The 18,788-nt window shown below is 36.4% G+C and overlaps 1 protein-coding gene across 1 annotated transcript; it reads left to right on the plus strand.

Moving 5' to 3' along the window:
- Positions 1-9,280: 9,280 nt before the first annotated feature.
- spag4 (sperm-associated antigen 4) lies at positions 9,281-18,280 on the plus strand. Its single transcript, XM_028302554.1, has 8 exons — positions 9,281-9,380; positions 13,657-13,878; positions 14,252-14,329; positions 14,440-14,533; positions 15,596-15,651; positions 17,293-17,473; positions 17,793-17,910; positions 18,052-18,280. The coding sequence occupies exons 1-8, from the start codon at positions 9,281-9,283 to the stop codon at positions 18,235-18,237; spliced, it is 1,035 nt and encodes a 344-aa protein (XP_028158355.1). The 3' UTR covers positions 18,238-18,280.
- Positions 18,281-18,788: the final 508 nt, after the last annotated feature.

The raw sequence follows: 18,788 nt of genomic DNA on the forward strand, positions 1-18,788 counted from the left end.
AAGGCACAAATTGATAACTTTATTAGATCATTTTTCTTTGTTCATCAACAGCAATATACAGCTAAAAATATTTAATCAGCTGAAACGAGGATTTAGAACTACGGAGTAACAATAAATATGTATAATGTCGGCCGTTTGGTGTAGTGGTTCAGAACGGACTACTATGCCGAGAGGTCCCGGGTTCGATTCCCGGTCGGGCAGAAATTGAAATGATGAATTTTAATTTCTGTGACGGGTCTGGGTGTTTCTATGTATAATATGTATGTATTTACAAAAAAAAAGTATTTAAGTATGTTTATATCCGTTGTCTAGTACCCATAGTACAAGCTTTGCTTAGTTTGGGACTAGCGGCGCAGTGTAAAAATGTCCAAGGATATTTATTATTATTATTTATTATTTATTTATATACCTATGATCGAGCTACGAAACTACGAGCTACAGCACGGCTACAGTTTTTACATTTTATCTTGAGTTGCACCACCTATCTTTGACCGTAAATAACAATAACCGGTGTTTTTTGTATGGAGTTTGACAGATTTTTGACGTTTGTCAAAGTTAAAGTAAGATGGTGCAACCCAGCCTTAAAACTCTTGAAGCAATTCGAAAAAATAAACCACAAGTTAATTTCAAACCCACGCCGTTTTCGTTCCCCCACAGCTAATTCCAGACTTGATAGGATCCGAACGATGAACTCCTTATCGAATAAAGCTGTATCTTACTCGGCAATAGTATCTCCAGTCCTTTACCTACCCAATTAGATGTAATAGGGCGCAGCCTCCGGTAACGAATGCAGACACCTATCGCCTAACCTCGTTACATGCCCTCTTTATGGCAGGCTCGACCGTAGCCACGGCAGAACAGCTTATACACTCCATTTGAATTGACCATGACCATGTGGTAGGGCAGCAAGCTATCTTTGGAAACGGAAAGTGCCCTGAAAAGGCTGGGCCTCTTATTAATAAAGAATGAATTTAATAGTCCAAGATTTATTTGTCAGATTTTTTAATTTTCAGCTAGTTGATTGAAACCAACATAGAATTATTTGTTAATCAAAGGCCTAAGAGATTTTGAATACAAATCGTACACGAGTTCCGCTGAAAAATACCGAAGGCAAAATTTTTGAATCTAGGTTCTTAATATATTTCATTGAAAGCGACAGAAACTTTTACTTGATATAAATGACACACTCTCACAGGTTTTGCATTGGTTTACTGTTAACAACTTATTGTTAAATGCAAACAAAACTAAGTGTATTAAATTTACCTTACCTAATGTGAGGNCCAAGGATATTTATTATTATTATTTATTATTTATTTATATACCTATGATCGAGCTACGAAACTACGAGCTACAGCACGGCTACAGTTTTTACATTTTATCTTGAGTTGCACCACCTATCTTTGACCGTAAATAACAATAACCGGTGTTTTTTGTATGGAGTTTGACAGATTTTTGACGTTTGTCAAAGTTAAAGTAAGATGGTGCAACCCAGCCTTAAAACTCTTGAAGCAATTCGAAAAAATAAACCACAAGTTAATTTCAAACCCACGCCGTTTTCGTTCCCCCACAGCTAATTCCAGACTTGATAGGATCCGAACGATGAACTCCTTATCGAATAAAGCTGTATCTTACTCGGCAATAGTATCTCCAGTCCTTTACCTACCCAATTAGATGTAATAGGGCGCAGCCTCCGGTAACGAATGCAGACACCTATCGCCTAACCTCGTTACATGCCCTCTTTATGGCAGGCTCGACCGTAGCCACGGCAGAACAGCTTATACACTCCATTTGAATTGACCATGACCATGTGGTAGGGCAGCAAGCTATCTTTGGAAACGGAAAGTGCCCTGAAAAGGCTGGGCCTCTTATTAATAAAGAATGAATTTAATAGTCCAAGATTTATTTGTCAGATTTTTTAATTTTCAGCTAGTTGATTGAAACCAACATAGAATTATTTGTTAATCAAAGGCCTAAGAGATTTTGAATACAAATCGTACACGAGTTCCGCTGAAAAATACCGAAGGCAAAATTTTTGAATCTAGGTTCTTAATATATTTCATTGAAAGCGACAGAAACTTTTACTTGATATAAATGACACACTCTCACAGGTTTTGCATTGGTTTACTGTTAACAACTTATTGTTAAATGCAAACAAAACTAAGTGTATTAAATTTACCTTACCTAATGTGAGGCAGGTTCCCACACAATTGATGGTGAAGAATGAACCATTAAATAGCATAAGTTCCACAACATTCTTGGGAATCACTTTAGACCTAAACTTCAGTGGGGTCCTCATATTGAAACCTTGTCAGCAAGGCTCAGTTCAGCTGCTTTTGCAGTGAGAAAGATAAGGCAATTAACTGACATTGAAACGGCAAGGCTAGTTTATTTTAGCTATTTTCATAGTATAATGTCATACGGCATATTGTTGTGGGGCTCAGCTGCGGACATTGAAACTGTGTTTGTTCTGCAGAAGAGAGCAGTGCGGGCCATTTATAACTTTGGACCCCGATTTTCCTTGAGAGAATTCTTTAAGGAGATTAATATTAATAGTATATACTGACAGTAGCTTCACAGTTCATTTATGAAAACCTTTTATATGTTCGCAAAAATATAGAGCAATTTACTAGAAAGAGTGATTTACACAAGTTCAATACAAGAAACAAAAATAAACTTGCCGTTCCAAATTTCAGACTGCACAAGATTGGTAATTCATTTATGGGGAAATGTATTAAACTTTTCAATAAATTACCACAAACTGTTGTAGAATTGACCATGCATAAATTTAAAGCACATATCAAAAGCACCTTAATGAAAAAGGGCTACTATAAAGTTGATGATTATATAAAAGATAAAAATGTTTGGAATGTTTAACTACCTAGCTCGCATATTGATGCGAGCTAGGTAAGTATTGACTTATGACTATAATTTGTATATTTCAAAGACTGTAAAACCTTGAAAAGGAGGCTGACAATAGTGACTGAGTTTCTTGCGCTGCTTCTTCTCAGCACTGGCCCATTTATTGTCCCGAAGCAGTGGTATGGTTAATATTGGGACGTGTAAAAGCGCTTTTTTAAAGTCTATTTGCAAAAATAAATGAATTTTATGAATTTTTTATTTTTTAATTAATTTTTATTTAGTAGTACGTCCCCCCGTAATATACCATTTCGTATCACTATATCTATGACATAGGTAAAAGTCCGCGTTGACAACTTCACAATGACATGCTGTTCTTTCTTAGCTATAGCGCGAGTAAGGCAGTGCCAACTTGCGTAACTTGGCACCTAGTATTGCCCGCTCTGTTTTAGGACCTTGAGCCTTGTGGAAGGATTCCTAAGTGACTTCTAGGAAACAATCGAATTCGGGCCAATTTCTTCGGATAATCTTATCGTGATTTTGCTGATAAAACAGTACATTGTCTACACAACGAATCCCTTTTACTAGCTGTGCCCGCGACTTCGTTTACTTAGCTACAATAATTCGTATAGACTGTCTTATTCTTCCTCATTGGACGGCTTAGATATTCAACTTTGTTGTGAAAAAATTAAAACCACAAAAGTGTCGGCACAAACAATTTTGGGACGTAAACCTCTTGCGCTATCCGATCCTAAGGCCGTCCATAAAAACGAACGATACTTGACTTAGGTACATTACAACAATGCAAATTGACAGCTAAACTTGAAGTAGCTACTGAAACTTTGAACTTTGACCTTTCAGTTTGTAAGAGACGACAAAAACACTAATGTAATTAAGTGCGTGAGTAGTTTATTTACTTAACTAACTACCAGACAACATTGTACCAAAACTGTAACTAGTGCGCAATAGATTGTTGGTAACAAACTACGCCAAATCGCCACGAACATTACCCAGAAAAGGACGGGGAATAAATTCAATACTGTCTGTGCCAACTCTGTACCAACAAATATTACTGATCTGACAAAAATACGTATTACAAAACAAAGCAAATACCTACTATTGTTACAGAATGTGCAAGTTTCTTGTATTGTATTTTTAAATGATTTTCTATAAAGTATGTGGGCCCCTTTCAGGACACTTATTTATTCTCAAATATAAATTGGACTAGGAAGAAAATAATGGCGAAAAAATTTAAATTATTTATTCGCCTTTTCTTGAATTTTGGGAGTAGTTATTTTACTAATAATATTATACGATTTTGCTATAGTTCTATACGACTTAAATGCAGGACAAACATCGAGTGCGACACAGTTCTACTAGCACCAGCAATGCACTTTCAAGAGATAATCTTAAATGAGTAAACGAATGAAATCATCAATAAATTTTAATATCGATGCTACTTTTAATGACAATGAATTTTGAATTTCATTTCTATCGATTGATATTTAATGTGAAATGAGACAGATTCTCGATTAGATTGAAATAATTTCTCTGAAACTTAGCCTATTAGATTTCAATCATTACAGTTTTGAAATTTAATTTCTAGGAATGCCAGTTTTTCAGTTTTCTCCTCAAATTTCTACGCTCTTGTTTCAAGTATTTCACAGAATTTAAATCTATACCTGCTTTTAGCGAAAGGTCACTGACTCACTCCCTCATCACGAAATCTCAGAAACTACAATTGCTAGGAGTCTTATATTTTACATGGGGGTTCCTTTTAGAACGTAGGTGCCCACTAAGACGGGATTTTGCAAAATTCAACCCTTAAGGAGGTAAAACGGGATCCTCGCGTACGAAGTCACGGGCGGCCGCTAGTAATTGTATAAAAGTGTTACAAATATTGATTGAATACATAACATAAAGTACTTATATTTAAAGATAATAAAAATATTATAATGAGACATACTCACTTCTTCAACGGACTTATTTAATTTACATAAAATTAGAACTATATTATCCTAATATTTTTCTACCTATCTGAGCAACACCAGTGGATATTTCTTAGTGCGCAGCGCCCGCTGTTCAATTAACCTAATTAAATTTATTGGAACCCTAATGGTACCTACATATTTGTGATTTCGACAATGTCTCTATGGAATTCTAGAATTGTGTAGGCGGGTTTCTATTTCGAAGTCCTAAAACGTTTGTCGAATGAAATAACAACATATTCAAGAAGCCAAAAACTATGTCAAGCGCAAAATCTATTAAACCTGCTGAATTTATATTGCTATTTTTGTAACCCTTTGTTAAAATTAATCAAGCAAAAATTAGACTTATTGTTTAAATATAAAAACTAAATTGTGTTAAAATTTCATAAAGTCTACGTTAAGTTAGCTGTAAGTTAAAAGTAAGTAAGTAATGCGTATCAATCCAATAGTATTGCATAATGCATGTAATAAAAAATAATTAAAATGCATACTCAAGTAAGTAGACAATACTCATACGAACGAGTAATAAAAATAAAAATGCGGATTCTCATTGTTGCTGCAAATTAAGTTAATTAAATACAAGGACAGAATGAAACAAAATATTTTTAAATAATTTATTTAAATTAACATACATAACGCTTACACGTTCAGTCTTCATAACATAAATAAATGTCTACTATTTACACGTTTAACTGGGATAAAAGAGTTAATTACATTAATCACTAATAAGAGTTGTATTCGTACGAAGGTTTAGGGTAAGTGTACGGAGGTGGTGAAGGTCTTACAGGCTCCGGGCAATCTTCCCATAGCCACCATACAGTAATCAATACTTCCAAATTGATAAGGAGCAACGCTATCACTGGAATAGTAAGTTTACTTATAAGCGTTTTTAACCCTCCTTTGGCTAGCAAAAGAGGTTTGACTATGCCGTTTATAACTATATCCTTGAACCCCTTCATTTCTGGATCGTTTGGCGAGGATCCCGTAAGCAAGGCGAGCACTAAGCCGATTACTCCGCTCACTTTACTGGCAACTTTGGTCGATACAGGCTTCAGTAGCTCACTCAAGTCCGGCTTCAGGAGAGATAACTTCGATGATGTGTGATGTGCTGCCTTCGGGGGGATGTGTGCAGCCTCGTTGTACCCGTTGTATTGACCGTAGCTCGAAGGTTGAGGTTGATACCCATAGTCCTGCTGCTGATACCCGGACGAAGGAGGTTGGTACCCGTAGGAAGGAATATCGATACCCGCAGCTCTTGGCACTTCGTTATATTCAACCTTATTCTCGTCCGAATTGGTCACCGCTTCCAGAAGTTGTGATAACGTGAGGTTTTTAGCTTCTAACTTGTCTTTCTCCAAATTTTCCAGACGAGTGGAAGAAGGGATAGTTCTTGATTGCGGTGCTCTAGTGTGAAGTATCTGAGGCTGCGTCTGGGACATTATAGGGTTTCTCGTCTGGAACTGCTGGTTGCCCACAAACGGTGTTGGTTGGTCTCTCATAGTCCGGACTTCAAGAGGCGGAAGGAACATCACCGGTTCACCCGCACGACAAAATACATGTGGCGTAATTAACAGCACAAACAACAAAGTACACCTCGAACCCATGGCGACTAAATGACTTCTGAATCAATAATTCGAACATAATTATAAAAGTCTGAAACACCAATTTGCAATTCTGCGCTTTTGTAATTTACACATCTGGGTTAGTAATACGAACAACTAAGCACTCTACACAGCTACATATTTTGTAAACAAAGGCCGTCAGCTAATGTCAATACCAGAACTGCAGTCCAGTGACATACATTCGGCGACCTTGTCACCTGACAAAATACTCAGCATGGCTTTCGCGTATGAAGTGTCCTCGTCAACGTCGTCTATCATGCTGAATGTGACCGCAGCTCCTAAATTGCTTCCCCAGCCTTTTGACGCTCTCTGAATCACACACGCTATCCTTTGAGAGCAATCTGTGATCATTCTGCCCTTATGACCTTTCTTCTTTTTCTTTTTGAAGTACTTCATCAACTTTGATATCATCGGCCAAAGTAAGAATGCTTTCAATCCCAGCTTGGCTACGAACACAAACAGGAGTGGCGCCAACAATAGTTTTCCTGCCAATATCTTGAGGAATACGATAACGGCAGCGGAGAGCATAATCTTCGCCGCGCTTCCCAAGACGTTGGCAAATGTTGATAGCGTGTCTGGCTTTGGACAAGATACGGCGTAGGGGTCGTATGTCTTGCGTATGGTATCACCGTAGTAAGTCGACGCACCTGTGAATAGGTCCAAGAACGGTAGCGAAGGTGAATGTGAAGGAGATTCCGTGCTCATCGCATGGTCCTGAGCACCGGCTTGCGAAGCAACAAAAAAAACAACCACAATCACGAACATAGTTTTCAAACTGTTCCGCCTCAAAGGCCGTATTTGATTTAATACCTCGGCCATGAAATTTGAATTTGAAGATTTTACGCAAGACCAAATCATGACATTGTAATTAATTCGAACTAACCTCAGATCATAGAAGGGAATAGATGTGAAACGGGGGCGTGGCGCGTGTCTCCGCGATATGCCCAGAAACGAACATCGCCCGCGACGCCAGGTTAGTCGCGATTCAGTCGTACTGAGGAAATGTTCTCCGATATTGTTGGATAATGCGTCGTAACGTGCAATAACATAAGTGAAACGAAGAACTACAGGAACAATGAAGTCATTTACCACATGTAAGTATTGCAAATCCATTGGTATTTTGCTTATAAATAAAAAAAACTAAACATTTTTACGAACGAATTCAGTGCCGTGACATTTACTACGATATCGAAATTAGTGGTGATAAAAATTCTAACACGTTGTACATTGACGATTTAGATAGCAACCACTTTATGTCATGCGTAACTACTGCGCAATGTATTTTATTTCTTCCGATATCCACTGACGCGTGAAAATACACAGTACGGCCGCATGTGCCGGTCGTAACATAGTGCAGGGCTCGTGTTCTAATACGGTTTCCTATTATCGATAAATAGAAGTAAATTATTATTTTCTATTTTCTAATTTTGAATGAAAAAATCATGAGTTGCTTGCGATTTTTAAGTTTTTACAAAAACAATAACAATAGTAGAAGGGATTAGTAACTGTCAACTATGTAATTACTATAAGAGCTAGTTGAAAGCCTAATATAGGCATTATTTTTGATAAACATAGGCGGTACGAATTTCGCCATAATTAAAAAGTTAATGCGCGATAGTAGTTAATAATAATTACAGTGATCCTGTTATTATTATTAAAGTAAATAATAATATATTACCAATATTGTAAATACTGGTAAAAATCGCAAGTACCTACTTAACCCATGACTTTTCATACAAACTTTGTCAGTCTATAACTTCTATACTCCATCGATAACGACATTGAGCTTTGGTTGGGGTAAATTAATATAAGGTAACTTCATTTAGTCCCAATAATTGATTCTGAGTTTTTCGTCCATACAAAATGGAACTGACTCCTTTATGCAAAAATCGTTAAAGAACATAATAATAACGTATAATAATAAAAAGGTTTTCATACAAGCATTTTTTAAACCAATTTCGAGCCTTGCCCCCAGGATTTAAAGTATCGATATCTTATCGACTCCATTTTATCTTTCTTCTCTCTAATTGCTTTTTTCAAAGTGTGCGTCACGTCACGCGGCCATTGATTGGCCATAAGGCACGCCTTCTGGCCAATCACAGCACTTTTAAGCCGGTTGCACATGTTGTCGTAGACTCTCAGTCGCTTTGTTTTTACACAGTTGAATGTGTGTGTGGGAGCTGTGGTGGGGGAAATGTGGGGACACTGGTTCTCGTTGTAGTTACGCGCGACTTCATATCTATTCTCTTTCTATGATCTGAGGAACTAACGGTACAAGGGTCACCGAGTTACTTTTTTGTAGAACACTCTGGTAAAAGAAAGTTTGCCATTAATTTCACTACTTACCAAATAATATGGTATCTAGGTATGTTTCATAATTAAAACAAAAAATAAATTAAAATAAGATTTACTCTTTCTTCGCCGGAAGAACAAATAATTATTATCTTATACTTGACACTGGCTACATCTGCAAACCACATGAAAAAAAAACAAATAGACTTAGCGCCATTTAGCACCATATTAAAAAAAATAAAAAAAATATGAGACATTTTTGTTTTAATCAGGATTTAGATTTCACAAGCATGAATGTGCTCTAAATAATAAAGCATTTAAAAAGTATAAAAAATAATTACGTAACTGTATAATCGTGAATTCCTTGGCGCGAAATACAAAAAACTTTCTTAATCAAAATGGCGCCAAAGAAAACGCACAGATTATAAAATATGCATGTAAATATTTTTAATCAAGTTGGCTAAGTGTTATAACTTCTTAGAAATATTATTATTGATAATTTTACGTTATAAATACTCCTAAATGGTTATGATAACCCGAAGTGCATACAGGAAGGCTTGCGAAAGCACTAATAGCAGTGATATATCGCAAAACAATGTTATTCCGCCGTGGTGTTCATCAGGTTAGTTACATTGTCGGATAATGGAACAGCCGCAGTCCTATTAACGTTACGTACTACCAATTTAGAGTTAGAGACGAGGACTACATAGTTAAGTCTACCTCATGTTAATAACTGGGATACGTTACTCTATGTATTGACAATTATTCACTTACTTTGTATTTACGTACGTTATTGGAAAGTGGTTGCTTCTGTATACTATTTATTTATACTCAATCATATAAACTGAAATACTATGTACTTCAAAAAGATAGGGATGGAAAGAATATATTTGTATAAGTGATACAACCATTAGCGGTAATTTATGTAATCCAAAACTAATTTGTGATTTTTCACGTAAATTTACTAGTAGATTTACAAGTTTAAATATACATAGATATTAGATACGTCCTGTTTTTTGTTTTCCATTGTTTAAAAGTCTTCAGCTGACTAGTACCTAGTACTTTAATTAAATAATGAGTAGGTAATGAATAAATTATATCATTATAAATATTAATAAACACTGTATTTACGTTGCTAACGTCTTCACCAGTATTAAAACCTCTTTTAAATCTATTGGCGGTTTTACACTGCGCGGAAATTAGCCAAGTCAAGTCAAGACTTGACTCTGCTAATTTCCGCGCAGTGTAAATCCGCCATATAGTACTTTTATTCCAATAGATCTGGCCGCCATTGCACTAATCATGCCTAAAGCCCGTCAACCCTCTCCTTTATCTACCTAGATACCTCAAATACTAAGGTAGGAAGCTGAAATGCAGGTTATTTGCGACTTGCAGCCTGCAGCGCGGTCAGCTCGCGACAGACCGGCTTGTTTGGAGTTCATTAAATAAACACTGGATAAGAATATTTCACGAGCGCTTCCACCGGGGTGCTAGCCCAGGAATATTAAGTAAAGGGATGGCATGTTGCAGGGTTGAGACAGTTGCCACAGTTGCTATCAAAAATCTAGCTAGCCTAGTCCAGTGGTTCGCGAATCAATCAACATAAAATCCCGGCGGGGTCAAAAGGGACCCTATGTTAGACCCGTTTATACTAGACTTTACTTAATAGTGTACCTTAAGTACCTACCTACCTATTATGTTGTGAAAATCCGTGGGACGAGACCAGCAGAAGACAGAATTTGGTTGAATGAAACGAACTTACTTATTGTTCATTTATATTAGCTAACGCTTACTTACAGTTTGGTTGACTCTATGCTAAAGTTACTTAAAATATTGTTAATTAATTACAGCAGTTGACAGCACTTTAAGATTAGCACTGGCATTTTTAAGCAGTTGTTATAGGTGATAATTTTGAATCAGTGCTGTCGACTCTAAAAACGACAAAGATATTTCACGCCCAATTGCAATCCTATTACGTAATAGTTCCCCCGACGGGTGTAGTACAATTTCAAATTTATGAACGTTGTTTAGTTGTTTTTGCATGAGTTGCGAGTTGGAATCGGAAAAATTGTGTTAACGTTTTGGCTGTCGACATAAAGTCCGCTCTGTTGACTTTATCTAAGCCTTGACGCTGCTGAGAATTGCTGAAAGTATGACAAGGAAATGTACACTCATTGTAATTAATATAGTTATCATTAAGGCTTTTCCTGAGGCCTATGTTCAGCAGTGGACGTACTAAGGCTGAAATGATGATGATGATGAGGCTTTATCAACTACAGTCCCTAGTCTCGAACTTTATAAGCCGCCATAACGCCTCCTTTTCGGCGATCGAGTTGATCTAAACCTGCAAGGTGTACATACCTACATAATTATAGACGACAGCACATGAAGGTAAAGACACAGAATCGTAAGTAGTAAATACGAGTAGGTGCTATTTTCCAACAGAAAATATAGTAATTAAAATTTCTTAGCAATTAGAGTCACTACTCTCTCAAACTAAATTATAATAACTTGAAAAAATATAGTATGTGCAGTCGACTGTACTAAAACCAAATTGTGAACAAACACAAAGTGGTTTTTACGCTATAATGTGACCTGGGAATTGAACTCAGATCCTCTGAGTAATTTAATACCTTATTTACATAAAAGTCACTTCAAAGTCACAACTATAACAACCTTAAATGAACTCGATCAAATTGAAAACTAATAAACTTTTACTTATGTACCGTTATCATGTTGATCTTGATGTTTGTGTGTTTATTTATTTATTACATATATTCCCTTCTGACCCAAAGCACTACCAAACCACACTACCAATAGTGTCGTGGGGAATATTTTTTCCCTTCTACACTACCAAACCGGTAGTGTCGTGGGTAACTTACATCTTCATTCCCATCGACACTACTACCATAACTAAATGTAAAATTTTTGATTAAAATAGTATCATAAATCCTCTTGAGGTTTGTCCAGACACTATTGTTATCTATCTATTCAAATAAAATAAACATTTTAGCATAGGTAAGCATCCACAACTTAATCTAAACCTTGTAATATTAAATTAGGTCTTGCAACAAGTTTCACACAGAAACTTTTGACACTAACAAGTACCTCTGTTGATACAGCGAAATCTTTTACCTAACTAAACAAAAATAACTGGTTGATGAGAGCGTTATTTTTGCAATTTCAATTTAAAGTCAATGACACAGAAAGGAAAATGTGCGTTGTTGCTGATTTTCGAATGAGTTTACATTTTGAGATTTTACATACTAGTGAATTATGACGGTGATCGAATGAAAACAATGGTGAAAAATGAAATGAAACTTCATCATTTATCATCCCTTGTTATCTTCAGGGATGATGGTTTGTTTAGGAGATATCTATACTAGTCTATACTAATATTATAAATGCGAAAGTAAGTCTGTCTGTCTGTCTCGCTTTCACGCCTAAACCACTGAACCGATTTTGATGAAATTTGGCACACTATCTGTGTGTATTGAGTCCCCGGAAAGGAAATAGGATAGTTTTTATCCCGGTTTTTTAAACAGGAATGCCGCGATAAAGTTTTTCTGTGACAGACAAAATTCCACGCGGGCGAAAGCTAGTTATTAATATATTCATGTAGGTGTCAATTTAAATACGTTTATTCGAAGATTTGAATTAGTTCTAGACGAAAGTTTCTTCAATAAAATCGTTTCTGTAGAAAATACTCCAACTTCATTGTTTATCTTTACGGCTTCAATAACTGAATTCATTAACGGATCCTTAGAATACAGAACAAATCTGAGAACGGGTCATAGAAGTGACACAGAAACCTCTAAGTTTCTAGTGTTGCGAACATTACCGATATTTAAAACAAAAATATTATTACTCTAAGTTTAGATGTTTCTCATCCCAGGAAGGCTTAATTGGCCAAAATGGAGGCTAAAATGAAGCACTGAAATCTCATATTTTAAAACATGTAATTTTATTATTAAGTCCTACTGTAGAGCCTTGTAGAGTCCCTCTATAGGACCTTGTAGAGTCGGGCACGTAAAGGCCCTTGTAAAGACGAATTTCCTATTTCAATAAACTTAATTTCTATCGATAGCCTTTTCACTACACTAGCAAGGGCAAACAGAGCATACAGCCCGCTAAATCAGGATAGAATCGATTACAAAATCAATCGTGCGCGCTCTGGTTAACGCATTCAATTTCGTCCGATTTTAGCTGACGGTTAAATAGGTCTCGCTTTTGTCGCAAAAAGCTAGACCTTTATCAACCACTTTGTTACTTGTTACTGTCGACAAATAATCCTATTTCATACTGATACAATATATTTATCCCCGACTGAGATAGCTGTTGTGAAAATCATTTTATCTCATAAAAAAGTGAGCTGACATTGGTTATTTTATCTTAATCGATTCATCCATTAGGACGCGGCTAATCTGACATGGCTGTATGTCGCAAAAAATTGCAAAAAGGCAGCAAAATGAGCGTCGAAATTTCAATCAAATCGTTTTCACGTAAACACATCTTTTTAATGTATCTAACATATTAAGTTGTATCAAAAATTTTGCATACGTTGTCAAGTTCTCTTATTACTAAACATTAGGTAGGTACATAAACTAAATAAAGTAATAAGAAGTCTTTTGAAGTAGGCTATTTTGCACTTTTAAATAAATCTATCCTACTTAGGAAGTCACCCAGCATCCAGTCTAGCTGAATCACTGTTTTCTATTAACTAAGTGACCCACAAAGTTTGTTACTTCTTACCACAAAAAGATAAACAAACAGTCGGAGTCCAGATACTTTATTTATACGTAGACCGATCATTCCGAAAACTAGGTTGCCGAAGTTGAGGCATTAATCAAGAGGTCTTGTAACCGAATTACAGCTCAGATATCGGATGCTGTCCACAGGTAAAGTTAGCGAAAGGAGAGCGAAGAAAGTTCCCGCGTGGGAAATACGATCCTCGTATCCTGTGAGAGAGAACATTTGGCAGTATCTCCACGCCGACGCACAAAGAGTCATCAGCAAAAGGAAAAGGTCGCATTGTAATTGCAAACAAAAAACGAAGCGCACGAACGGGAAAAATGCTGCGATATTGTTCGCGTTTCTAATTATAGCCCTGGCTCTGATGGGTTAGTGCACGGATTCTTTTTTAAACTACTTTCACGTGATATGGTTTTGTCTGGGATTTCCCTTTACTATACTTACGAGCAAAAGTATGGAATCACCCCTTTATGTTCCAAGCGATCTTATGAACTGAATGACTACTTAGTTGGATATTCCACGTTTTTGAGTAACTTATGCCGTTTTCACCAACCCGTTTGGTTACTTAACAGGATTTTTGTTTTCATAGGGAGTCACTTAAAAATTAGGGATTGATGGTGAAAACGGGCATAACAATTATTGTTTCTATATTTTGCTGGAAAAAGATGGAATAAATGAAATATTGTGCTTTGTTAGAGATTTTGAAGATTAATTTTGTACTAACTACCCAATTATTTTCAGGATCTATTTGGATGACTAATATTCCGAAGCTTAACCGCCTCACGAAAGTCATACAAGGAGACAAATTAGTTTCTCTATGTAAGTATGCTGAAGTAATCACATTAAATGAATTATGTACATATTCAGTACGTGACTATCTAATACTCATTACATAAGTACTTACATAGATCCTCCATATTTTTATACAGGGGGTGTATCGAAGCAGACTGAAATATCAGAAGAATGCTGTAACAGAATGAGGTTTTTACTCGAGGAGGTTTCAAAAATGCAACAAGCATTAAGGTGAGTGAATGCAAAAAGGGTAGGTACTTAAGTATTACCAAAGCATTTAGTTCGCGTAAACTTGTCCCGTAAGCTCAAAACTCGAATCAAACCAAGCATATGAATGAACCAATATCTTTTTTACCTTGGCGTGAATTTATTTTTAGTAAGATTGATTTCCTCTCGAGTGACATTTTATGTTAAGTTTAAGGCTAGTTTAGTCTGCATTTTCACTCTTATAGGATTTCGGTACCTACCTACTCCTCATCCATAAAAATCATAATCAAAATATTAAAGCCCGACTGAATTGCAATATTTTCCTAAGTAGATACTTAAGTAAACATCGTTTTGGAATATGGTCTATTAATTATTTCAAGTACCTAACCTAAGAGAATCATTCCTTCTATTGTCAGTCGTTTACCTTAACTACTTACATTATCTCAAAATACATAAAGAAACTAGGTATCAAACTTAAAATTGGCTGGACTGGTATCCTGCCATTGTTTTGGCAGCCAATACAAACCTATGCGTCTCTAAGCAAAGCGTGCTTCTGCAGTGTTTGTTGGGATTTAGAATACACAGGATGAAAAATTTCCTACTCCCAAAACGCAATGGATGGCGTGGCCAATTGTTTTTTGGCAAAACATGTTAAAAGAGAGCCATAAAATAATGGAAGGCTAAAAAGGCTGAATCTGTCTACCTATCTCCAACCTAATCAAATTAATAATTTTATATGGTCGTGTGTAAATAATAGTCCAGTCAATAAAGCATTATAGATGGAAAACTGTAGAACACAATTTCTGACTTCAGGACTTTATTTAGACTAGTTAGGAGGTGAACATAGTAAAAGTCCCCGCCCTTAGCCCTTGAGCCGGCGGGGAGAGGGGGGTTTAAAGGTGCCACCAGGTGGCCCCTGAAATACAGGATTTTTTTTTAATTAGACAGAGTACCTACTTACTTACTTGCTTAGAGAATTTTTATAACTTTGCATTGACTTTTTGTACCTAGGTATGTACTTGGTTCTTTCTTACGTGAAACGAGAAAATGGCATAAATTAATTATATTTTTTATTTTTTATTACAGACACAAGCTAAGAGTCAGCCGAAGTTTGTTAATTAGCACACAAATTACAAGAACAGGTATGGTTTCAGTATTTCTGCTGATTTTCTCATAAACTTCGTATTACAAGAATTTGTAATAAAACCCTAATAGCATGTTCGAAGTCGGTTAAGTACTACGGTAATATCATCTTTCCCTTTACCTACTTATCTAAATTTAGATTTCGCTCTTCATTTCTGAATTGAATTACCTACTTAGTGAAAGAAGCGGTTCTATATTGGCTCACATAAAATTCTAAATCCTATTCTTTGTCTTACTACCGATTTGTGTTCATAATAATCTCTCTTCATAATTTTATTTTTCATACTTTTTTTATTCATACATTTTTATTACTACCATCGGAGCTCATAACAGTTAGTAATCATTATTTTTTTATCAATACTGTTACTACCAAGAACCATTTAAAATACATAATTTTTATTTTCAGATCTTTTTTCTTCATAACATTCATTGATCATATTGTTTTAATTAATAATGTTGTTACTAAGAACATACTTCAACTCATAATGTTGATGTTCAGAATAATTTACTTATAACAGACATACTCGTATCTTTAAAAAAATCATATATAATTTAATAGAGTAGATAAGCATGCAGAGCATGCAGCATGCATTGGTATCTCCTCGTCTCCGGCGCTGCGGGATGTGCAGCCCTTCCGCCCTTGCGTAACGAGGCTCAGGCGCCCGGGTGAGCTGGAGCGGCTGAGGCTGGTCGCCGAGGCGCCGAAGGCGCCGATGGCGATCCAAAAAGCCGAAGCTGCGGAAGCAAGTTACAGCTCGTTACAGCGGGCGAGGGCTGCCCTCCCTCCGCGCCTCCGGCTTTTAAATTACACTCTAGGGGTAGGGCAGACAAGACTACGTGGAGTCGGTTTTGCAGCGATTCGTTTCTGTCACGTTAGTTTTGTGGCACAAAATATTGCCTGTTTTGGACCATTTCAAATTAATTTAATGTTAAAATACGATTTAATACGAATATAGACATCATGATTTTCAATAATATGGATAAATACACTTATGAGTAATAAATTTATGAAAACAAATATTAGGATACATCACATTTATGAATATTATAGTTATTTATTCGAATGATTATGAGTTTCGATCATTAGTATAGAAAAATATATGAAAACAAATATTAGTAAAAACTAAGTGTATGATTGATTGATTGATGATATTGATTGATATATGAGTGATATTATGAATATCAATGATTATGTTTTTAAATATGTAGGTTTTAAATTTTTTATGAAGAATGATCATTATGGTATCAAATTGTATGAGAAATATTTTCGGACTTCCAATGATAGGAATTGAAAAGTTATGTAAGAAAATGCGCTACCGAAAGAACCACTAGATTTTCACAATATTTATAAGACCTTTAAGAAAGTACCTACATATACCTAAGTAGGTGGTAAACTCATTTCTTTCATGGTAGACTATGCCTTATTAAACATACCTACATAATGCCGGTTGCAGACCAAGAGCTAAACTAAGTTAGTTTCGTTTAGCTCGCATAGCTGACGCAGATTCCCATAGAATTGGCATAGTTTTCAGTCTACACACGACTATGTGAAACTGCGTCAGCTATGCGAGCTAAGCGAAACTAACTTAGCTTAGCTCTTGGTCTGCAACCGGTATAAAGGTACTTTTTCAACATTTCAGACAAGACTGAAGTGGATAGAAAATACATAGAAGGCGTATCAGTGAGCAAAGGCAGTAATACAGAAGAGTACGGAAGCCAGGTCGCTCTATGGGGGGTGGTGCCACTATGGAAGGCCGCTCCGCCGCCGGACCTAGTGTTAACCCGTAGGAATCCTACACCTTCGGATTGTTGGCCTTTTAGGTAGATATTCGTGGACTGCCTTTTTCAGTCTTGTCTCTATAGTGGATCACGTAGTCTGCCTGTAGACAATGCATTTTCCATCCAAAATTAAAGTGCGCTTAGCTCCCATCCCAAGCTAAGCCATTTATATGTATATTGCACGCCATCTGCTTGGCAAATTGTAGCTGAACAATTTTAATGCTTAGATATTGCACTTATGACGATAACGGCACGGCATAATGCTTATGTCTAAGCGAAAATATCTTCGACCCATAATTATTTTACACGCTCACCTTTTTACCTTTCGACTTTCCACTCATGTCTACAAAAATATTTTCAGTGGATCATACGGAGAGATCGTAATGGAGTTACCACAAGCGCTACAAGTAAACTACATGAGTGTGGAACACATTCGACCCGATACTGCGAGAAGTGCGCCCAAGCGATTTATACTATCGGTAGTTATCTATAAATAGCATTAATAATACCTATGTATTCTCATCATTTAGGCTAATTTTAGACAAGATTGTAAAACCTATTATTAGTATGTCCTTTTGTACTGTACGATAAGTTACACAGAATATTTTGTCAACTTCCAGGGTGTCCTAGAAAATGGAACGCTAGTGAATGCAGTGGATGGCGAATATCAAAACAGGGGTCCGGCTAAACAGTATTACCGATGCAACTGGGGCAAACCACTCAAGCGTCTGATTTTCCGCGTGCTGTCTAATCAAGGGAACCCGACTTATACTTGTGTTTACAGAATCCATTTGTACAGAAAATAATGTCTGTATTTTTTAACTAAGTGCTCCTTTAGTAAAATCAGCAGCAATAAATAATTACGAATGCAGTTTTCGTCGCCCCCTATCATTATTGTTACTTGCGCGGACCACACCGTTTATTAGAGATAAGATTGAATCGAATTTCAATCAAACAATAAAATCAATGCTTATCTCCCCGATTGAGAAAAATTATCGTAAACTTGCAAATGAATCTCGTCGCCTCATAGTCCACAAACGAACCTGATGATAACCAGGAGTATAATTTATACACACTAAGAGTAGGCGCACACCGTTGATTTTTAGTTGGCCGATAGTTGTGCCCGATTTAATTTGTATGAAGAATCGGCCAAATCGAATCGGCGTAGTGTGCGCACTCCCATACATGCCCATTGCCCATACTGATCAACTGCCCGACTAAACTATCGGCCGACGAAAAATCAACGGTGTGCGCCTACTCTTAACACTTGTAGGTACTTGACAAATGAATCGCTCCACGACTTTGTCACACTAGGCACTAGTTCCAAAAAAATTTTTTTATCATTCGTTTTGATCTA

The sequence above is a fragment of the Ostrinia furnacalis genome, unplaced genomic scaffold (assembly GCF_004193835.3).
Source record: "Ostrinia furnacalis isolate ACB-3 unplaced genomic scaffold, ASM419383v2 OfSCF1132, whole genome shotgun sequence".
Classification (NCBI taxonomy): Eukaryota; Metazoa; Arthropoda; class Insecta; order Lepidoptera; family Crambidae; genus Ostrinia; species Ostrinia furnacalis.

What these genes read in the sequence shown, in the direction of transcription:
- spag4 (XM_028302554.1), top strand. Translation starts at nt 9,281, where the DNA reads ATGGTTATGATAACCCGAAGTGCATACAGGAAGGCTTGCGAAAGCACT. An exon ending in CACACAAATTACAAGAACAG is followed by an intron (nt 15,652 to 17,292) that starts GTATGGTTTCAG and finishes TCAACATTTCAG; the next exon opens with ACAAGACTGAAGTGGATAGA. An exon ending in TCGGATTGTTGGCCTTTTAG is followed by an intron (nt 17,474 to 17,792) that starts GTAGATATTCGT and finishes AAATATTTTCAG; the next exon opens with TGGATCATACGGAGAGATCG.